The sequence below is a fragment of the Schistocerca piceifrons genome, chromosome 1 (assembly GCF_021461385.2).
Source record: "Schistocerca piceifrons isolate TAMUIC-IGC-003096 chromosome 1, iqSchPice1.1, whole genome shotgun sequence".
Lineage (NCBI taxonomy): Eukaryota > Metazoa > Arthropoda > Insecta > Orthoptera > Acrididae > Schistocerca > Schistocerca piceifrons.
Genome location: NC_060138.1, coordinates 839,382,289 through 839,406,546, shown reverse-complemented (window position 1 = coordinate 839,406,546; position 24,258 = coordinate 839,382,289). Strand labels below are relative to the sequence as shown.

At 43.6% G+C, this 24,258-nt stretch overlaps 1 protein-coding gene across 1 annotated transcript in view; it reads left to right on the top strand.

Moving 5' to 3' along the window:
• LOC124775553 (zinc metalloproteinase nas-6-like) overlaps positions 1-24,258 on the top strand; it is a 104,207-nt gene that overhangs the window by 57,887 nt on the left and 22,062 nt on the right. Inside the window, exons 8-10 of the mRNA XM_047250386.1 lie at positions 779-896; positions 5,300-5,475; positions 19,436-19,504. Coding sequence (XP_047106342.1) covers positions 779-896; positions 5,300-5,475; positions 19,436-19,504 — 363 coding nt within the window. The remainder of the gene's footprint in view (positions 1-778; positions 897-5,299; positions 5,476-19,435; positions 19,505-24,258) is intronic.

Sequence of the window (24,258 nt, the reverse complement as noted above, 5' to 3'; positions counted from 1 at the left end):
GTGTGTGTGTGTGTGTGTGTGTGATGTGTTTTTCATCTATTTCTGATGAAGACCTTACTGGGCGAAAGATTTATTTGTGACAGTCTTTTTGTTGTACCTCTCTATGACTCAGCATATGGTGAGCACGAACATTCCTTTTCATAATATTATTACATTCCAACCTGGATTGTTTGAGGGATATTAAAACATGGATTGTTTGAGGGATATTAAAACATTTATCAAGATTATGTACCACATACAGTAAAGGAAGTTGGGAGACGATGATTGATTGCATTAGTACGACAGTGCACTCTGTCATAAAGAAACGTTTGAGAGGATACGGTTTCTGAACATTGATATTCCTGAAATGGACTGGCCTGCTCAGAGTCACGACCTGAATCCAGCGGAACAACTTTAGGATAGGTCAGAACGTCGACTTGGTTGAAGACACAAGCGCCCAACATCGCTACCTTCTCTGGTTTCATCTCTAGAGGGAGAATGCGTTGCTGTCCCTCCACGTAAGTTCAGACACCTCGTTTAAAGTGTCCCAGCAGAGTCCAAGGCGTAAGAAAGCCGAAGACTCGACACACCGGATACTCACTAATAGCTGTCCGGATCCTTTTCATCAGATGGTGTATACTGTAGTAACATCCCCCCAATCACACCCACACACACACAGACACACACACACACATTTGGATCTGTAAAACTGGTGAAGTTGCGGCACGGCGCAGCACAGCTGGAAGGGCAGAGAGTGCAGAGCGTCTCTGTAGGGTTTTTGTGTCTCCTCTCTTTGCAGCGGGCGGCGAGCGGCTGGTGGTGGCGGCGGCCTTCCGGGAGATCCACGAGCTGACGTGCGTGCGCTTCGTGCCGCGCGCCAGGCACACCAGCTACGTGCACCTCCGCAAGGGCGCCGGGTGAGTACAGCCCAGTCGCTGCAAGCTTACCCACGCGTGGCTTGTCTAAGTACAGCGAAGAAAATTCCAGCTCTGACATAGTATTCGTTATTAAAGGCTAACGGCCACGGGGGTGAATTGTACATCTTCAGCAATTTTAGTGCAGTGAACTACAACAAAATGGCGTCTGAAGTGTCTGAAGATGGAGGATTAATCCTCTGAAGCCAGCAGTATATAAAACAAAGGAGCTAGTAGCAATGGTGGAATTTTATGTACTGTGCAACACAGTATCTGTTGCACAGGCACACGATGAGCAATAATCATGGACCCCTACCAACTAGTCTACAGGGCCATCTGAAACTCAAGAAACCTTCTAAGGATCGATGCAAACAAATTTTGGTTATTCGTTTGACCACCTGATTATACGGTTCCACACAGGTCGTTCTGAGCCAGTCTTGATTGATTGACTCACACACCATCACCAGGATGACGCTCAGAAAAAAATGACTTTTTCGAAAAGGATTGAACTCGCCGAGGATTAACGACTCTAGCCACCGACCAGCGAGATTTACAACTATCCGACTAATTCAGCCGGTGATCAATGAGGAATTTGTGTCAATGCTGTGGTTCCCTCAACTCGAACACGAGCATGCAAACTGCGTTTAACAGTCGATTCATCACAAAGTTCAGAAAAAAATACTCAAAGTCCAGCAGCGTAGTTTATCATTATTAATTACAACATAAAACTAAAGTTCTTTATCCTACGTAAATGACCGGTCGTTGTGGCCGAGCGGTTCTAGGCGCTTCAGTCTGGAACTGGGCGACCGCTACGGTCGCAGGTTGGAATCCTGCCTCGGGCATGGATGTGTGTGATGTCCTTAGGTTAGTTAGGTTTAAGTAGTTCTAAGTTCTAGGGGACTGATGACCTCAGATGTTAAGTCCCATAGTGGTCAGAGTCATTTGAACCATTTTGAACCTAAATGATCACTGTGAAAACAAGCCAACAATTACTTCCCACGTGAGTCTCTGTTAACTGCAACACCATAGATAAAGTACTCAGCTACATCGAGTCCCACAAATAAAGTTAAGCGCGCTGAAACTTAATTGTCGAAACCACCATCAAATTCTCTAAATCCTGTGTAAAGTTAATTATGACCCTATGCTCACCCGCAACTATTCGAAGTCCAACGAAGCATTAAAGTAATCCCACAATTATTAAGTCATTTTGCGACCTCCTGCTACAAAAACAATGCAATATTAACTCAGTTATTTGGTCAATTCATAAACATGCTTGCATCTCGTTTTTACAGTGCGAAAGAATAAAATGAAAACTACAAAAAACGTTTGGCGAGCTTGAAGGAAGAACATTCTTCTGCCCTCTAGACATATGCACTTTTGTGCACGTGTTTTACTTGTTATTCACAGCTGCACAGCTATTTAATATAACTTTTATTGATTATCATTAAAAAAATTCGCCTAAAGTATATCTAACAGTTAACTGTAGGTAACCATTATCTGGGATCATTTGGTGAGAAACTAAGTGACTGACGCTGCCTTCATACTATCTGTAACTGTTGAGGATTTGTGGTTGTGGCACATACGCGTATCTATCTTTTATAATAACGTCTGTAACTTTTGATATCAGGTTACATTTGATACTTTCAGCCTTTATTTGATACTTCATTTGATGTGACCGCTCTAATGGTGTAATTTTTATCAGGGGACCCGTGTGAAACTTTCGCACTTTTATAGTAGTAAATCATGACAGTACTTTGAATAAGTATAGTCATTGGGATAAGGATAGTTGGCGACAGTGAGAAATATGTTTCTCGTTCCGGAAAGTATATTCGTTTAGAAAAGTCAGCTTGTACGACAGTCAGAGATAACTGACACCACCGCAATCGTCACTGTTATTATCTGAGACATACTGTATGATAAGTACTTCAAAAGGAAGGAAATGGTATTTGTAAAAGATAATATGAAAAAGGTGTATGTTATACGTGATTAATAAGTTAGCTTCGTAAAATATTGGTATGAAGATGGGCATCCATGATGGCCTTTTGCCTATGACGGTTAAAAGCTCTTTTGTGTTAAAATTTTTCACAAATAGTAAGTTTTAGCGCAAAACCGGTACGCAACGGCGAAGTCGATTAAAAAGCCTAACGATTTCTCATTAAGCCCTGTACGATTAGTATATAGTGAAAACAGCGGATGTTGATATATGATGAATTTCTGTTGCCCACGCTGTCTTAATATTTATCGCAGAATTTTGCCTAAAGTTGCAATGGACTCGTCTACTCGCTGTAATTTTTATGGCCTATATGGTTTTACTACGTCATTTTTGAACGGTTTGTGACAGTTTTCAGAAACGTGCATTAAGCATCTTATATTTCGTTCGCCGTAAGCGCCATTGTGTCTTCCTCTCCTCACGCATGCCTGCCTGGAGCCGCCCTCCACTCCGCTTACCTGGGCCACCTTGCTCTCTTCGGCCTCTGCGCTGACAGTAATTACCCTTCTGCCAGCTCTCGCTAGGCGAGACGAATCCTCGTAGTGTCATAGTCTAATATGATATTTTGGTTCCGAGGCTGAAGAATTCCTTAATTTCGTCCTGCACATGGTCCCCAATTTTGGTGTCAAGTTTGTCGTTAGTTTCATCTCTGCTACCACTTAATATTTTCGTCTTTCTTCGGTTTAGTCTCAGTCCATATTCTGAACACAGTGGACTGTTGAATCTATTCGACATGAGCTACAATTCTACCTCCCTTGAACAAAGGATAGTAATGCTATCACTGAATCTTACCATTAACACTCTTTCGTCCTTAAGTACATCTAAATATACAGAGATACTCCGGAAGCGACCGTGTGGTGCGTGGCGGAGGTTACTCTGTACCACTACTAGTCATTTACTTTCCTGTTCCACTCACAAACAGAGCGAGGGATAAACGACTGTCGATATGCCTCTTTACGAGCCTTAATTTGTCGTATATTATCTTTGTTGTACGTTGGCGACAAAAGGATCGTTCGTCATTCCTCTGAAAATGACGTTTCTCTAAATTTTCTCAATAGTGTTTCGCGAAAAGAATGTCGACTTCCCTCCAGGGCTTCCCATTTGAGTTCCCGAAGCATCTTTGTTACACTTACGAGTTGTTCGAACCCGTCGGTAAGAAATCTAGCAGCCCGCCTCTGAATTGCTTCGACGTCTTCCCTCCATCCAACCTGGTACGGATCCCAATCACTGGAGCACTACTGAAGAACAGGTCGCGACAGCATCCTATATGCTGTCTCCTTTACAAGTGGACTACACTATCCTATAATTCTCCCAATAAATCGAAGTCGACCATTCGCCTTCCGTACCAAAGTTCTCACATGATCGTTCCATTTCATATCGCTTTGCAACGTTATGCCCAGATATTTAAATGACTTGACTGTGTCAAGCAGGACTCTAGTACTACTGTATCCGAACATTACAGGTTTGTTCTTCCTGCTCATCCGCATTAACTTACATTTTTCTACATTGAGAGCTAGCTACCATTCATCAGAACAACTAGAGGTTTTGTCTAAGTCATCTAGTGTCTTCCTGCAGTCACTCAACTTCGACACCTTGCCGTACACCACAACATCATCAGAAAACAACCCACCCCGTCCGCCAAATCATTTACGTATGTAGAGAACAACAGTGGTCCTACCGCACTTCCCTGGAGCGCTCCTGACGAAACCCTTGTTTCTGATGAGTACTCGCCTTTGAAGACAACATATTGGATTCTATTACTTAAGAACTCTTCGAGCCACTCACGTACCTGTGAACTTTATCGAATAAGTACCTTCGCGAACAGTCTGCAAACGGGCACCGTGCCAAATGCTTTCCGGAAGTCTAGAAATATAGAATCTGTCTATTACCCTTCGTCCTTAGTTCACGGTATATCATGTGAGAAAAGGGCAAGCTGAGTTTCGCACGAGCGATGCTTTCTAAAACCATGCTGATTCGTGGACATAAGCTTCTCAGTCTCAAGAAAGTATATTATATACGGACTGAGAATACGTTCACGGATTCTGCAGCAAATTGAGATAGGGATATTGGTCTGTAATTTTGCGGGTCTATTCGTTTACCCTTGTTATATACTGAAGTCACCTGCACTTTTTTCCAGTCGCTTGGGACTTCGTGCATGGCGAGCGATTCACGATAAATGCAAGCTAGGTAAGGGGCCTATGCCACCGAGTTCTCTCTGTAAAACAGAGAGTGCTCCATCTTGACCCGGTGATTTTCTGTAACTCCGCTTCTGAACCTTTCTTTAATTTATGGTTTGGTCTGCGAAACGCAGGTTGAGTAGTAGAGGAGACATGGTGAGACTTGATTACAGGTTTAAGAGGCGGAAACTGCCAGCAGCGCTACGGCAAGTAACTCTGGTCTCTGTGCGCTCTGGCAGGTGCAGCAGCCTGATCGGGCGCGTGGGCGGCGAGCAGACGGTGAGCCTGGGTCCCGGCTGCGTGTACAAGGGCGTCGTGCAGCACGAGCTGATGCACGCCCTCGGCTTCTGGCACGAGCACAGCCGCGCAGACCGCGACGCCTACGTCACCGTGCTGCTGCGCAACGTCGTCCCAGGTAGGGATGGCAGTTACTGCTGAAATAACCGGTTTTGGACTATATCGGGTTTTTCAACACCAGTTTCTTTTGAGCTAAACTCCGTTCTAACAGGCGTTGAAGGCCCAACGGTACCAACCGATCGCCGTGTCATCCTCAGACCATAGTCGTCACTGGATGCGGATATGGAGGAGCATGTGGTCAGCACACCGCTCTCCCGGCCGTCTTCAGTTTTAGCTACAGGCGGCGCTGCTTCTCAGTCAAGTAGCTCTTCGATTGGCCTCACAAGGGCTGAGTGGACCCCGCTTGCCAACATTGCTCGACAGGTCGGACGGTGGCCTATCCAAGTGCTAGACAGCACTTAACTTCGGTGATCTGACGGGTACCGGTGTTACCAATGTGACAAGGTCGTATGTAACGCGAAGGAAATACGCTGCTGGCCACTAAAATTGCTACACCGAGAGAAATGAAGTTGATAAACGGGTAATAATTGGACAAATATATTATACTAGAACTGACATTTGATTACATTTTCACGCAATTTGGGTGCATAGATCCTGAGAAATCAGTACCCAGAACAACCACCTCTGGCCGTAATAAAGTCCTTGATACGCCTGGGCATTCAGTCCAACAGAGCTTGGATGGTGTGTACAGGTACAACTGCCCATGGAGCTTCAACACGATACCACAGTTCATCAAGAGTAGTGACTGGCGTATTGTGACGAGCCAGTTGCTCGACTACCATTGACCAGACGTTTTCGATTGGTGAGAGATCTGGAGATTGGGCTGGCCAGGGCAGCAGTCGAACATTTTCTGTATCCAGAAAGGCCCGTACAGGACCTGCAACATGCGGTCGTGCATTATCCTGCTGATATGTAGGGTTTCGCAGGGATCGAATGAAGGGTAGAGTCACGGATCGTAACACATCTGAAATGTAACGTCTACTTTTCAAAGTGCCGTCAATTTCGAACAAGAGATGATCGAGACCTGTAACCAATGGCACCCCATACCATCGCCAGTATGGCGATGACGAATACACGCTTCCAATGTGCGTTCACCGCGATGTCGCCAAACAGGGATGCGTGCGACACTCATGATTCTGTAAACAGAACCTGGATTCATCAAAAAAAAAAAAAAAATGACGTTTTGCCATTCGTGCACCCAAGTTCGTCGTTGAGTACACCATCGCTGGCGCTCCTGTCTGTCATGCAGCGTCAAGGGTAAAAGCAGCCATGGTCTCCGAGCTGATAGTCCATGCTGCTGCAAACGTCGTCGAACTGTTCGTGCAGATGGTTGTTGTCTTGCAAACGTCCCCATCTGTTGACTCAGGGATCGAGACGTGGCTGCACGATCCGTTACAGACATGCGGATAAGATGCCTGTCATCTCGACTGCTAGTGATACGAGGCCGTTGGGATCCAGCACGGCGTTCCGTCTTACCCTCCTGGACCCACCGATTCCATATTCTGCTAACAGTCATTGGATCTCGACCAACGCCAGCAGCAATGTCGCGATACGATAAACCGCAATCGCGATAGGCTGCAATCCAACCTTTATCAAAGTCGGAAACATGATGGTACGCATTTCTCCTCCTTACCCGAGGCATCACAACAACGTTTCACCAGGCAACGCCGGTCATCTGCTGTTTGTGTATGAGAAATCGGTTGGAAACTTTCCTCAAGCCAGCACGTTGTAGGTGTCACCACCGGCGCCAACCTTGTGTGAATGCTCCTAAAAGCTAATTATTTGCATATCACAGCATCTTCTTCCTGTCGGTTAAATTTCGCGTCTGTTGCACGTCATCTCCGTGGTGTAGCAATTTTAATAGCCAGTAGTATAAGTTTTCTCTTCGTATTATGTCACAAGTTTGTTGTGGCTCCTTCTGTTTCTAATCTTTTAAAGCGAATCGAGCATTGTGCTTCACTCATACTGCACTTTGTAAAATATTTGCAGTGAAGGGGTGGTCACGTTCTGTAATACATCTGATGTCTGATGACGACAATGAGAAACTAAAATATAGACCAGAGAGGGCTAGTCTTCCACACTGCATGTAGACGCCCAACATCTAATAGGCCACGCCACATGTTAACACGTATGTAATTGTCTCAGAAGTGCTGTGTCAGTTCTTATGCCATTTGTTTGTTGCTCGTTTCGGTCATCATTCTTATTAAAATAGCACTGAAAAACACCGGTTATTCAGAACCAAAATACCGTTATCGGTTTTAACTGGTCGCTTCTTTTCCATCCCTAGTCCCATGCCGTCGGGGCATTTGAAGCGTGCGACTCTTCACAATACACTACACGCTACCAGTCAGTGTTCAGTTTCTGCGTTGTCTGGCCAAATGAAGATGTGCAGCTTTATGTACCTACTGTCTCTCTCTCTCTCTCTCTCTCTCTCCGTCACACAGACACACACGCCGGCCGAAGTGGCCGTGCGGTTAAAGGCGCTGCAGCCTGGAACCGCAAGACCGCTACGGTCGCAGGTTCGAATCCTGCCTCGGGCATGGATGTTTGTGATGTCCTTAGGTTAGTTAGGTGTAACTAGTTCTAAGTTCTAGGGGACTAATGACCTCAGCAGTTGAGTCCCATAGTGCTCAGAGCCATTTGAACCATTTTGAACACACACACACACACACACACACATAAACGCATGAATACCACCCACCCACGCAAATCCTACACAGAGACCTACGTAAGGAACAAAAGTCGTAAGAATTCGAACTACAAACGGAGGAATTTGCTAACAAGGTACACAGAGCACACGAGAGCTCTAAAGAGTGACATCACACATTCCACTTTCTCAGGGCACTTAATAACTGTAAACCACCACCCAATAATTATTCAATATTTTCACAATTCGCTCACGATACAGCTTGCCAACATTAAGATGGAGTAATATATTAATTATGACCAATCTGAAAAGGTATAATTACTGGATATAAAGTCCGCTTTTTATGCAAAACACAGTTTCTTCATGTGACCGAAACATGTTTCACCACATCTGTGGCATCGTCTGTTGGTTTTCTTTACTGAAATACGTTTTCCCTTTTGACATATGTTCACATTTCACAGATTTAAATAAAGAAAACCCACTGACAGTTCGCAGTAATGGTGTGTTGGATGATACGCCAGAACTTCGATACATAGGCGCTTCATTTTCGACATTTTAGTTAGCTGACCATAATTATGCATTTATATACCTTTTACAGTGTTCATTATGCCTGACATCTTTTTACTTATTTTGACTTCAGACGCTAATTTATACTTGGATATAATCTCCAGAGCTGTGTGTACTGCTTCGCTTTGGATCGAGAAGCCTATGAGTTCTGCATACGCATTACACACAATTTTTCCGTTTCATATGTAATCCTTGTAATTTTTCTGATATACTGGTGAGCAACGATTCGACAGCAACGGCGACAAGTGCCGTGGAGATCGAGCATCCCTGTCGCATGGAGTCGTTTCTCTTTATCTCTGAGTTAGTTGTCCATTGACTATTATTTGGCTATACCACTACATAAAATATTTTGTATGATACTGGTTAATCGGCACGGGAGACACAACGTGCGAAGATGGTGATATGCAAAAATTGCTCCATCAAACGCTTGCTCTAACTCGGGGAAGACCATTGCGCACTTCATTTGAAAAGGTTCTAAGGTTGATGTTATATCTCCGTATTCACAAATATTATGGAGGATTTTCTTGTCTCTTCCGAAGTTCGTTTGGTACCGCCCAGGCTGTTGTGTCCATCGCCGTTTTCAGCCTTTTTAACTAAGAGCTGCACCATAATTTTGTAGTCGCCATTCAAGAGGCTCATTGCCTTTAGACTCCCAACTGTTTTTTCCTCTCTTTTTTCGGTACTGAGACTATCATTTTCTCTAAGAGCACAGTCTGGATTCCACTGTTTACATTTATTATCTCATTACACGTACATAGCAGTTTAGTGTTTGTGTTTTGGACTTTGTAAGATAGCGTCTTCGACCTCGTCCTCATCAATTTCCATAGTGAAGTTTTCTATCTCTTCGGCACCGAATACTCTTCGTTCGTTGCTTGTTAGTACCTACTGAGCATCTTCATCAGAGAATTGTCTGGTCTTTAGTACTATGAGTTGGTTGAATATGGCTGTCCCAATTTCGTCTTGTGTCGTGAGCATTTTCCCATCGTTTAGTTTAATTTCAGTGAATATTACCGCATTTGTTCTTTTAGTCTGTCGTAACAAATGGTGTATCGACATTTAATCTTTGTCTGTCTTGCCCGCGCTCTAGATCTTATTTTGTTGCCTTTTGTTTGTTGCCTCTTCAGTGTTATTAGTTTTACTATAATTTGTTTTATCATCGCATAATTTCCTATTACTTGTTCTTCTGAAAGGTGCAGATCTCTGAGGCAATTATAAAAGAATTCCGTCGTCTTTCTAAGCCACATACTTTTATCTCTTGAATAACACATGATAATCCAAGTTGTGTGTCATGCCTCAATTCCTAAGTATCAGTCAACTGTAGTTCGCGGATTAGACCGTCTAATTACGTCGATTTGTTAAGGTTGGGTGTTTGGTCCCTAAGACTGAATACCCGGTTAAACTCTCCTGCGAGGATAATTTTTTCTTGAATTCTGCGCATTTTTTAAGGCTCAGTGTTTGGTCCTTACGACTGAGTTGCTGTTACTGTGCAGCTCTCCGTGCCGCTCTATCGCTTGCGAACCTCTTCATCTCTAAATAACTCTTGCAACCTACGTCCTTCCGAATGTTATTATTGTACTTTCCTCTTGGTCTCCCTCTACGATTTTTATCCCCCCCCCCCCTCCCACACTTCCTTCAATACTAAACAGATGATCCAGTAATGCCTCAGAATGTGTCCTATCAACCGATCCCTTCTTTTGATCAGGTTGTGACACTAATTTCATGTCTCCCCAATTCTGTTCAGTACCTCCTCATTTGTCTCGTGATCGGCTCACCTAATTTTCTACAGTCTTCTGTAACACCACGTTTCGAAAGCGTATATTCTCCTTTTGTCTAAACTGTTTATCCTCCATGTTTCATTTCCACACATGGCTACACTCCAGACAAAAATCTTCAGAAGAGACGTCCTTACACTTGAATCTATATTCGATGTTAACAAATATCTTTTCTTGAGAAACTCTTTTCTTGCCATTGCCAGTCTGCATTTTATATACTCTCTACTTCGGCGTTCATTGTTTTGCTGCCCAAGCAGCAAAAGTCATCCACTACTTTAAATGTCTCATTTCCTAATCTAATTCCTTCCAATCCATATGTGGCATACAGCAAACCAGTGCTTAACAGTATTGGTTAAAAACAGTCTTGGTTGCAATTTTAGTTTTTTTATTTTTCAACGACGCGTTTCGCCTTATTTAGGCATCTTCAGGTTATCTTTTCAGGTGGATGCGAGTGACACCAAGATCTGCATAACGCGTTCCCGTTCACAGGAGCGAGTAACAGAATAAAATGGGGGCTCAGGTAGTAAGCATAATACACCACAGCGTCGTGTGCTAGTACCATAAATAAAATTAAAAAAGCTAAAAAACTAAAATTGCAACCAAGACTGTTTTTAACCAGTACAATAATCTAATTCCCTTAGCATCTCTTGACTCAATTAGCATACATAGCATTACCCTTGTTTTGCTTTTTTTTATGTTCATCTTACATCCTCTTCTCAAGACACTGTCCATTCGTTCAACTGCTTTTCCAAGTCTTTTACTGCCTCCGACAGAATTACAATGTCATCGGCAAACCTCGAAGTTTTTGTTTCTTCTCCCTGAACTTTAATTCCTATCCCAAATTTTTCTTTTACTTCCTTTACTGCTTGTGCAGTGTACAGATTGAATAACATTGGGGGTAGGCTACAATTGTGTCTCACATCCTTCTCAACCGTTGCTTCCCTTTTATGCCCCCCTACTCTCTTAACTGCCGCCTTGTTTCTGCACAGGTTGTAAACAGTCTTTCGCTCCATGTATTTTACCCCTTCCATCTTCAGAATTTCAAAGAAAGTATTTCAATCAACATATTCAAAACTATAAGTCTGAAAATGCTAAAACGTAGGTCTGCCATTCCTTAATATACCTTCTAAGATAAATCGTATGCTCAGTATTGCCTCGCATGTTCATATATTTCTCCGGAATCCAAACTGATCTTCCTCGAGTCTGGCTTCTACCAGTTTTTCCATTCTCCTGTAAGGAATTCTGGCTAGTATTCTGCAACCATGTCTTATTAAACTGATAGTTCGGTAATTTTCGCACCTGCCAGCAATTGCTTTCTTTGGAATTGTACTACATTCTTCTTGAAGTCTAAGGGTATTCTGCCTGTCTCATACATTTTGCACACCAGATGGAAGAATTTTGTCACGTTTGGTTTTCCCAAGGCTATCAGGAGTTCTGACGGAATATTCTCTACCCCCGGGGCATTGTTTCGACTTACCATAGATCTTTCAGATCTCTGTCAAATTCTTCTCATAGTATGATATCTCCCATCTCATTCTCATCTACGTCCACTTGCTTTTCTGTAATATTGCCATCAGGTTCATCTCGCATGTATAGACCCTCTATATACTCCTTCCATCTTTCAGTTTCCCTTCTTTGCTGAGGACTGGCCTTCCATCTGAGCTCTTGGTATTCATACAGCTGCTTCTAACTCCTTCCATCTGGTCTCTGTCCACTCTTGTTTTGGCCATTTTTCACTTCCCCTCAATCTCATTTTTTAAACGTCTGTATTCGCTTTCGCCTGCTTCAGTTGCAATATTTTTGAAATTTCTCTATCATCAATTAAATTAATTATTTCTTGTGTTACCCAAAGATTTATACTAGGCCTTGTCTTTTTATGTATTTCACCCTCTGTTGCCTTCACTACTTTATCTCATAAAGGTACGCATTCGTCTTCTACTGTACTCTTTCATTTTCTAGTCAACTATTGCCTAATGCTCCCTCTGAAACTCTCAACAACCTCTGGTACTTTCAACTTATCTAGGTCCCATCTCCTTACTTTCCTACCCAATTGCAATTTCTTCAGTTTTAATCTATTGTTCATAACCAATAAATTGTGGCCAGAGCCCACGTCTGTTCCTGGAAATGCCTTACAATTTAAAATCTGGTTCCTAAATCGCTATCTGACCATTGTATTATCAATCTGAAAACTTCCGGTGTCTCCAGGTCTCTTCCACATGTACAACCTTTATGTATGATTCTTAAACCAAGCGTTAGCGATGATTAAATTATGGTCTGTGCAAAATTCTACCAGGTGACTTCCTCTTTTATTCCTTTCCTCCAGTCCACGTTCACCTACTATTTTTCCTTTTCTTCTCTTTCCTGCTACCGAATTCCAGTTCCCCGTTTCAATTTAATTTTCACCTCCTTTAACTATCTGAATAATTTCTACACAGTTACAAGTCTCCTGCAAATATGATATTTTCATAAGATTTGCCGAAAGAAGGAACTGTTTCATCTTTAAAGAGGTCCGCTCTCTTGTGCATATTATTACTTCTGGACTGTGCACAGATATTGTTGATTTTGCTTTTGTTGAAGGTACCGGCAATTCCTCTACTGTCTGGGAGCTGTTCTGTTTCTTGTAATGGCATTCCTCCTCTCTCGAGGGTGGCCATGTCCATTGTTTCCTGGTCTCATTATGGTATTACAGTCTCTTAGTTCTTCTAATTGGATATACGCTACTTTCTGCAGCAAGGCTATGTCTATTTCCGCAGAGAATAAGAAATCTTGCAGATTATTTAATTGTAACGCTGAATGTACTTCAATGATATTTACTGTCTCAACTCTATTCGCTTGTAATTAGTTTATGTAGTGTTTCTCTTGTGTAGTTGATACTCGCCGTTGCAGAGACGCTTTGGTGCTTCTCTTTCTGATTTCCGTTCCATTGAAGTGTTGTCCTCTCTCAGCAGCTAGTGTATTCGTTGGCAGGCTTATTGTTTCAGGTTTCTCCATCACATCTGCATCCTCGTCGTTTTCCTCAGTTTCGTCTGCACACTCCCCTGTGAACGTTGTTTTGGATTGTTTCTTTGTTACTGCCGTTCTCTTTATGGTCAGGGGCGAAGCTTTTCATTCCTGCAAACGTTTTGCCAGTTGCACTTAAGGAGGAAAGTCTTTCTTCACTCTGAATTGCTTTTAGCACACCCATTGTCATGTTGTCTTTGTCAGAGGTTTACTCGATTTGTTTGTTTCCGACTCTTTTAGCTTTACATTAGTGCAGTGTCCGAATTTACAGTTTCGGTGGAGTTCGACCACTGTTGCATTCACATATTGCGACTACCAGTATACAACGGCTATACGATTTACTAGAGTCCCGATTCGGCACAAATTTTCATATGTCAGTAGTAGTTCGTGTAGCCGTTGTAAAGTCGTATCTGCAATTTACGAATGCATTTCGTAGACTTTTAGCTTCCTCGCATAGTAGTTCAGCCATGTGTTCAGTGCCTTGGTGGGCTATACGCCGCTTCTAATTCTTCTTCTTTCTTGGAGACGAACTTCCGGTGATGTTTTCAGATTCTGTTGTGGCAGGTTTTGGTTGCTGGCTCGGGTTGTGATCTTCATCAGAGACAGTATCGGATTCTTTCTTCTCTTCTGCTTGTAGTTGAGCTTAGGTAGCTGTGTTTGTTTCTGTGTCGTGCTTCTTAGGCGGTGGTGTCTCTTTCGGCTCACTGATTTCTAAGAGTAAAAAAAAAAGGAGAAAGGAAGATTCCACGAGTAGTTCTTGACAAAGAACGGTTCATGTACAATCTCATCTGGAGTCCCAGTGCCGGAGTAGTGATCTGCTGCTGCTGCGTAGGTTAACGGCAGTGTTGTCGTAACTGGGAGTTTCATACACCATCACCAACTGGAAGCTGGGCAGCTCTGCACTGACACCATTTACAGCTGGGAATTTGTGGGCAGGGGCCACTTCTGGACGAAGTTGTTTATCCCCTTGCTATATGGGGAAATCGCTGCATTTATTTGCTTAGCGCTTATTTCAAATGGAAGTTAGAAGATCCGGATAGTGCGAAGAATAGGTCGTGCATGGATCACAGTAACTTTACTCGCGTTTCCATCGCTACATTTGAATTTCATTGTCCCCTCCACAAAATTCAACCATTTTGTCACAGAGCTCAGTATTGTTCAGCTTTGCGTACCCCAACACGTTTCACAAGTGAATCATGCATGCGTACTATGTATTCAAAGGCGATTTTCATCGGTTCTTGGAGCTAGGATTCGGTCGCATAAAGTTACAGTCTAACTTTACTTTCAATATACAGGGTGTTTCAAAAATCACCGGTATATTTGAAACGGCAATAAAAACTAAACGAGCAGCGATAGCAATACACCGTTTGTTGCAATATGCTTGGGACAACAGTACATTTTCAGGCGGACAAACTTTCGAAATTACAGTAGTTACAATTTTCAACAACAGATGGCACTGCAAGTGATGTGAAAGATATAGAAGACAACGCAGTCTGTGGGTGCGCCATTCTGTACGTCGTCTTTCTGCTGTAAGCGTGTGCTGTTCACAACGTGCAAGTGTGCTGTAGACAACATGGTTTATTCCTTAGAACAGAGGATTTTTCTGGTGTTGGAATTCCACCGCCTAGAACACAGTGTTGTTGCAACAAGACGAAGTTTTCAACGGAGGTTTAATGTAACCAAAGGACCGAAAAGCGATACAATAAAGGATCTGTTTGAAAAATTTCAACGGACTGGGAAAGTGACGGATGAACGTGCTGGAAACGTAGGGCGACCGCGTACGGCAACCACAGAGGGCAACGCGCAGCTAGTGCAGCAGGTGATCCAACAGCGGCCTCGGGTTTCCGTTCGCCGTGTTGCAGCTGCGGTCCAAATGACGTCAACGTACACGTATCGTCTCATGCGCCAGAGTTTACACCTCTGTCCATACAAAATTCAAACGTGGCAACCCCTCAGCGCCGCTACCATTGCTGCACGAGAGACATTCGCTAACGATATAGTGCACAGGATTGATGACGGCGATATGCATGTGGGCAGCATTTCGTTTACTGACGAAGCTTATTTTTACCTGGACGGCTTCGTCAATAAACAGAACTGGCGCATATGGGGAACCGAAAAGCCCCATGTTGCAGTCCCATCGTCCCTGCATCCTCAAAAAGTACTGGTCTGGGCCGCCAAAGGAATCATTGGCCCATTTTTCAGATCCGAAACGATTACTGCATCACGCTATCTGGACATTCTTCGTGAATTTGTGGCGGTACAAACTGCCTTAGACGACACTGCGAACACCTCGTGGTTTATGCAAGATGGTGCCCGGCCACATCGCACGGCCGACGTCTTTAATTTCCTGAATGAATATTTCGATGATCGTGTGATTGCTTTGGGCTATCCGAAACATACAGGAGGCGGCGTGGATTGGCCTCCCTATTCGCCAGACATGAACCCCTGTGACTTCTTTCTGTGGGGACACTTGAAAGACCAGGTGTACCGCCAGAATCCAGAAACAATTGAACAGCTGAAGCAGTACATCTCATCTGCATGTGAAGCCATTCCGCCAGACACGTTATGAAAGGTTTCGGGTAATTTCATTCAGAGACTACGCCATATTATTGCTACGCATGGTGGATATGTGGAAAATATCGTACTATAGAGTTTCCCAGACCGCAGCGCCATCTGTTGTTGAAAATTGTAACTACTGTAATTTCGAAAGTTTGTCTGCCTGAAAATGTACTGTTGTCCCAAGCATATTGCAACAAACGGTGTATTTCTATCGCTGCTCGTTTAGTTTTTATTGCCGTTTCAAATATACCGGTCATTTTAAACACCCTGTATGTATTCGCGTTGGTAGCGACATTATACTATTATACATCAAAAACTCCTTGAATTGAGTACTTGCTGTCTACAATAGCAAGGCGCTTAACTTTCCCATCGGAGTGTTGTTGACTGCAGACAGCAACGAGACGTGGCTGGTCTGCATACAACTGTTACGACATGCAGACTGACTGACCACTCGGCTAGGGAAGACGGACAAGATGAGGGTACTCTCCTAGCATTTGTTGATGTGGAGGAAGCTTTCGTTAGTCTGTGGTGAAATAGGGTATTCACCGTCCTTAGAAGATTGCGGCTAAAGTGTGGAGACAGACGAATAATACACAACGTATAAAAAACGCATAGGTGTGATTATAGAAGGTAAAAAGAGACAGGTTCGCCTTAAGAAATCTGCCAGGATTACAGCTTATCGCCGCTGTTGTTTAAATTGGGCGTCGAAGAATAAACAAACGAACTCAGGGAGCGTTTCATAACGCAAATTTAAAGTTCTAGGGGAATAGGTAACAACGCTAAGGTTCTCAGACGACATAGCATAGCCCCTCTGGCCACGTGTAAGGAAGACTTAGTTGTAGTGAACTCGAGAAATTATTTTCTGACATCACATACCATGAAAATTACCAATCAGGTGGCCCCACGTTGGGCGCCAAAAATGTAGTGAATTCGAGAAATTAAATGAAATGAAACACAAATGTTTCGTCATTAAGGGGTTCATGTATGAATGTAAGAGATTGCATATATGATGAAAACGTGAAACAAATGTATTTATTTTTGTGCTGTTTGTACAAACTAAAACAAAACTATGAATCTCAGTACCGCTATGACTGGGCTTGGACATGACTCCGTGATTAAGGGGAAGGAGGAGGGACGAAGCGTCTGACCATTATTCATTATCGTTCGTGGTGTAGTGCTGTCGGAGGCAGGCGCTGCGTCGGTGTGGCGTGTCGTGTCGGAGCTGTGCTGCGAGTGTCGGCTGCCCTCAACAGCAATCGCGGCGTTGTGGCGAGTCCCAGGTATTATATGCGCGTTGTCTGCCCATAGTCGGTTGCGTGGCCGAAGCTGTACTGGCGGATGTTCGCGCTGGCTGGAAGAGCGCCCATGCCTCTCGCTTCGGCGGAGTTTCCATGGCTCCCGCTTTTCGCTTCTCATCCATCTCTCAGCTCAACTCCTCTTCGAAACGTTATTCCTTTCGGCGTGTCATTGGCGGACGAAATTTTCAATGCAGCCCAATGGCAGATTACTGTTTCGTTGCCACGCCTTTCCGTGCAGGGTGGAAATTTTCTATCTGACGTGGTCTGGTATGTGCCTCGTGAATTGGCATCTTTCTCACGATTTCACATTCTCAAAATGGCTGGCTCTGAGCACTATGGGACTCAACTGCTGTGGTCATAAGTCCCCTAGAACTTAGAACTACTTAAACCTAACTAACCTACGGACATCACACACATCCATGCCCGAGGCAGGATTCGAACCTGCGACCGTCGCGGTCGTGCGGTTCCAGACTGTAGCGCCTTTAACCGCTCGGCCACTCCGGCCGGCTCACATTCTCAAGATGTTTTCTTGCATTCCGAGGCTGTTGGGAGAGCAGCTACACCACACTTCTTTATAACCGCTCTCTGTGTGTGAGCTCTGGACAGAATCATGTTTGGGCTCCGTCATTTACAAGCAATGTCCTCACTGTCGAGGAAAACATCTTCATAAGAATGCTGGTTTCTTTCACACGCCTCCTTGCGCCGATTCCCCGCGCTTTTTGCACGTACCTTCCTGTGCCCGTGGGGTGCTGGAATTGTCGGCACATCCCTGTTTTCTAAGGCAGGTGAAATGACTGCCGCAAGGCCAGAAGAACTCTGATGCTGTCGCGCATACATTCTTGACAGTTCCGTCCTAATGGCTGCAGATGTCCATCAGCTTTCGGCATGCTTCCCGTTGTCAGACGGGCCCTTCGCATCGTGTCCCTTCTTGAGCGAGGCGAGCACGTCAGCCCGGCTTCCCCCTGTGTGCTTGCAGACTGACTGCACCCGGCGACTCGCCCCAGGCAGTCCGACCCCTTCCTCTTCCACAGACGCTCACGGCGCCTTGACGAAAGTGGCTGCGGTATTACATAGTAGAACACCTGTTGAAAGGACTGGACAGCATAGTTAGAGCGGAATGTGGCTTAAGGATAGACGGAGCGAAGTCGAAAGTGGTGAAGACTAGGAGAAAGGAGCACAATAACTTGCTTAACATCGGAACTGATAATGTCTCAGTTGTGGAAGTATCCTCCAGTCTACGAATCGAGATTTCACAGACGACCAGAATCAATGAAGGTATGAGCAGTCAAATGGTGCAGAGGAAGAGAGCTTTCTTGTGTTAAAGAGCACTATTGATATCATGTATTGATGTGTAATCGAGGAAGTTTCTGCAGGTGTACGTTATAAGCACAGAGTCGTGTGGAAGCTGATCCTGGTAGTCAACAGAATGGAGAACTGGAAGCATGTGAAGTGTGATGCTGTCGAAGACCGTTAAAAATTTAGTGGATGGACAACCTGCTAAAAGGAATATGTGAGGATAGAAGTAGATGGAGAACACCTACCAGAAGAAGAGACACGTTAGGGAGACATCCAAGAAGATTAACCTGGACTGGGAGGATCAGTGCAAGAGATAAATACCACAAGTAAACCGAGACTAAAAGAGATTACAGAGCTTGAGGGTATTTTTATTCTGTTGTTGCAACTACAAAAATGCGTGATTTGTTTCACCAGGCGCGTTTCGCTTTATTGAGGTAAAGCATCATCAGTGGTCTGTAGAAAGTTATTTATATTTTGATTTGCTTTTACATCGAAAAACAGTTCGTTGTGTGGACATAGTGTCCGCAGTTGCTTTACAATTCTTGAGGGTATTTTTGTTCCGTCATTGCAAATCAAAATGTAAATAACATAATTGCAGACCACTGATGATGATTTACCTCAATAAACTGAAACGCGTCTCGTGAAAGAAGTCACGCATTTTACGACAGAAGAAAGATACCCTCAAGAATTGTAAAGCAACTACGGACACTATGGCCATACAAATGAAGAATTTAGTGATGAAGAGGTCAGCACAAGGTACGAAAGTGTAGGAAACACAGCATACCAGCCTAAACACTAATAACTTAAAAAACAATAGTCTAACTACTAATTACGCAAAGAGTGAGCATCATTATCTTTGCCTGTTTTACTTTGTCGCAGGTTTGGAGCACAACTTCCAGAAGTATAGTTGGCAGATGGTGCAAAGCCTCGGCCTGCCGTACGACACTGGTAAGTCTAGTATAAAAGCCTGACAGATGGCAGCGCTTTCATCTTACTGTGTAATATGATGTTTCCAAGTTATACACAGGATATATAACTAAGTATCAGCTTATGTGCACAGCTCTTACACAACGAGACAGAAAACAATCGCGTAGTGTCTTTAGTTTGTAAGGAATGATAGAGCTTAACATCCTGTCGATGGTATTAAAGGAGAAGCACCGATACTGCTGCCTCGGACCGAAAGGATACCTGCCATGACTTTGTCGAAGAGCCGTTTGGCCATTCAATTTGGAAGTTTGTGGTAAGTTCCTATGGGACCAAACTGCTGAGGTCATCGATCCCTAGGCTTACACACCACTTAATCTAACGTAAACTAACTTACGCAAAGGACAACACACACACCCATGCCCGAGGGAGGACTCAAACCTCCGACGGGGGGAGCTGCGCGGACCGTGGCTAGGCGCCCTAGATCGTGCGACTACCCCGCGCGGCTCGGTCATTCACCTCAGGGTGTTAGAGACGTCGCGGTATACCGAATGTGCACGGCTGGGCAGCATTTCAAGCCTGCTCCTACAGAACTCTACTAATCGGTTACGGAATGTTCTGACCGATATTGTGCAACCATTTCCTGCGACACTTTTATTTCTTGTACTGTGAGTAACTAATATCATTAACTTCACTGGAGTGCGTTTATCGACGCATTTATTATTATGTTAAAAGAGAGAAATCTTTGAATCCTGCAGTTTTTCGCAATATTATGCTTGTATGTATTATGTATTTTTACACATAATTCTCAGTAGCGAGATATAAATGCTACTTAAGTCGTTATCTTGTAGGCTCATTCTAATCTGAAATTGTTTTCATGATGCCTCTTCTGGTAGGAGACAGCTGATAGGACGTAAGCAATTTTTTTTGTATGTGTAGACGAGGATGCTAAATAAGCTAGCCAGAATATCCAGAAATGTTAAAGATGTAATGAAACATCAGTGTACAGTGGAGTTAAGCTTTATTGTGTAACGGATGTTTCTGATACTAAATAGCTACCAAGTTACAATGTTTTATTACTGCACCTTTCACACGTTCCTTAGAAGTGGAGTTCCCCAGATCGAACGGCTATAATCGAATAAAAATTATTTTAAAATATAAAGTTCTGTATGTTCCAAGTTCTGTATTCGGACACAATCGAAATTTGATGGATAAAAAATGGACTTCAGAAGCATGAGTTGCTGGAAAAAAAAATCCTTGTAAAAGGAGTAAGGTGCAGCAGATTCCCAAAACTCGAATGTTAGATATAGCGAAGTAAAAAGCTAAACATCTGCTTAAGACAATACCAGTTACCGCATGGAGTACTTACAAAATCATGTTTTCCAAAACAGTAGTTGCTTTGTTGTCGTACATTCTTCCCTTATTCGTCTTTGAAGTGCAAATGTGGATCTTCAATGAAGTGATTAAAACACAGCGGAATTAAGCAATTGGCACGCCTGATACTCGAACATTCTACATAATTTTCGATGTATCGGGAGGGCAGTAGTACAGTAAGAAAAGCCACAATGATGACATTATCCAAATCCTTACCTCGATCTGTTCCATCTAACCAGACACAACTAAATGTAAAAGACGTAACGAGGAATAAACTGAACACGTTGTTAACTAGACTGACATTTCTGGAATATCATGTATCTATTATTTTGTATGTTATCATTATTATTATTATGTACAGTTAATGTACTTCATCTATGGTAATGTAAACTTACTAAAATTAGTAAGTTATCGTTACAGTAGATGAAGTACGTTAACTAATGAATACTACTTCTACATGAATACATGATATTTCAGAAATGTTAATCTAGTTAACGCTGTGTACATTATATTCCTCGTTACGTCTTCATTATGCGAATAATGACTCCCCTCAGGAACGTAATGCACCAGAATTAAACGAATCTGGAGAAGAAGTTGACTGGACTGGAGAAGAGCAGATACATATTAAAAATACCTACAATCCTCCGCTTGCGATCAAAGTTTTGCAGAGGGTTTCCATTGGTTTTCAGGTAACGACAGAATTGGAAACCCCTTCTCAAATATTCCCTACTGAGGATCGTTATGTCCCACTCGCAGCTTCACAACGGAAGAGATGGGGAGGGAGGGGAAAGCTTTTTTGCTGCTACATCAGCCACTCACTAAAACATAAGTACCACAATTCTGCTGAAGAAAAATTTTGGCTATAATAATGATTACAAGAATTACTTAATAGTGATGTCTAGTGGTAATATCGAAATTGAGAAAACAACTAGGTTTGCGTACACTGGACAGATTTTCGACGAACGTTTTTCATTAATTTCTTGTCGCAGTTCACCTCTCAAAGGTCCTGCCTGCGCAAATGAACACATGCTTCCATTGTCGTCTCAAGGTCGCGCTCGGAATTACTGGTTCGTCTCTAGCTGAAGGAAAAGTTCTTACTCATCAAGATTTGGCCGGTAAAGTGAAGCGAGTTGGTAGCGTACTGTTCCTGACTATCAACATTGGCGTCAATACCCTGGATCAAATCCAAAAGCTGTCTTCAGTGTCCCAAGGGATGAGGGCAGGTGACACCATGATTGGGGACCTTTCAGTTGGATGGGGGCATTAAAGTCTATGGCCCCCTACTTCTTGGATTTTTATTTATACAAATTTTATGTCATACGACTACTGTAATACTGTAAGTTTTTAATGTAACGTTGTCACATATTTGCGGATGATATAGCTACGTTATCGGCTAATAATTAATTGCAGTGAATAATAATAATCATCTGATAGTGATTCTATTCCCCCTTGCGTTTGCAGATGCCAGTTTACTAATAAGTGAATGTAGTAAAACGTCATCGACTTGGATAGTACGTACAAAGATATTACATTAAAGGTACAGCCCTAAATTAGTCACGGGAGGTGAAAGCACATGGACATCAATAAATGGAGAACGAAAAGATGCCTCCAGTAGACAAGGATTTGAAATTCCAAAGAGCAGACAGCTGTAAATACATGAGAAGATTTTCAGTGAATGCAAAGCTGGAAAGCCGAAATTAAGGCAAGACAGTGAGCAGCGACGAATGGTTGAACTATTTTAAAGAGAACAAGAAAGCAAACACTTTCTGATATTATGCAATTTTATTTATCCATAATCAGGTCTTCGGCTTCCTAGGTCATCATCAGTTGACTTGAATGCCGCAACCGGAGAATACGTGTCACATTCACTTCTGACACCAATCTCGGAGTCGGGATCGCGTTGTTCTCAGGAGGTCGAGGGCAGAGCGGGGGTGAGTTATCCTATAGAGGGCCGGGCCACCAATGAAACATCATTCAATTGACAATCATTTATTGGCTAGACTTTTACAATCCGTATTCTTCCCGGCGGTGCCTAGCAGCGACCGTACTGAGTCCGCGCTGCTTGAAAGCGCGGACAGCACGGATTGTAGCCTCGTTTTCTCAGCCTGTCAGTGCTCTTGGCTGATCTAGTGTTTAACTTCAGGGTTTCAGAGCGTTCCTTTATGAGAAGTTTGCCTCCTGAAAGGCGTTCTTGTGGCATCTCTAAGTAAAGTTACTATATGTAGCCTCATTACAGTAGCACGAAGCCCGCCCGGCTAGCCGCGCGATCTAACGCGCCGCTTCCCGGGCGGGAAGGCGTGCCGGTCCCCGTCCCCGTCTGGCGGATTAGTGTCGAGGTCTGGTGTGCCTGACAGCCTGTGGATGGTTTTCCACCGACCTCGGCGAATGCGGACTGGGTCCCCTTATTCCGCCTCAGTTACACTGTGTCGGCGATTGCTGCGCAAACACCATTTCCACATACGCATACACCATAATTATTCTACCACGCAAACATTTGAGGTTATACTCGTCTGGTATGAGACGTTCCAGGGGGGGGGGGGGGGTCCAGTGGGGGCCGAACTTCACAGTAACCCTGGGTTCGGTGTGGGGCGGCGGTCGGTTGGGTAGGTGGACAGCTGCGGCCTGTTGTGGGGTTGTGGACCACTGAGGGCTACGGCGGGACGAAGCCTCTCCACCGTTTCTAGGTCCCCGGTTTAATACATACAGGAGCACGTTCTGTCTGTTCCGTACTGTTTTTGAAGTGCTGAATCGGTTGTTCTTGGCATCCCTCTCTCACAGTCTGATGAAATCAGTTCACAGCTTATTCGTACTTCGGGTCACCCGTGTTGACATTGAATTAGGATGTCGTTGTGTACTCGGTAGACGGCAGAAACGCCCCACTTAGCCACCTCGTTTGGTCCTTAACAAAATTTTATACCTGCACTTATTTACCATTCTACTCTGAAACCAAATGAGGGGATTTACGAAATTCTAGGGAAAGAAATTTTACATTTACATTTGTAACACGCCCAGTACTGTCATTCTTCTCTGGTCATCGTTATTTGTGAGGGAGCTAGAAGTCATCACTACAAATAAAAGTACTGAATTGGTTCTTTCTGGCTTTCCCTCGCACGTTTCGTGTCAGGAACTCCATAGCTCTGATGGATAAAGCTGAACATATAATGTTTCATCCTGTTCCGAACTTCTAACACCACTAGCTTACTTATGAATTACCTACCGATGAGTGCGTTAATATATCTGCCGACTTTTTTTTCATATACCTTCAAGAAGTCCCATAGAATTAGATGACATAAGATTTGCTATTAAAAAATGCGTAAAACATCATTCTTTCCAGTCTGAGAACTCTTCTATAGATTGTCTCATAACCTACCCATGACTTTCCCTTTCAGTCTCACACTGTGTGA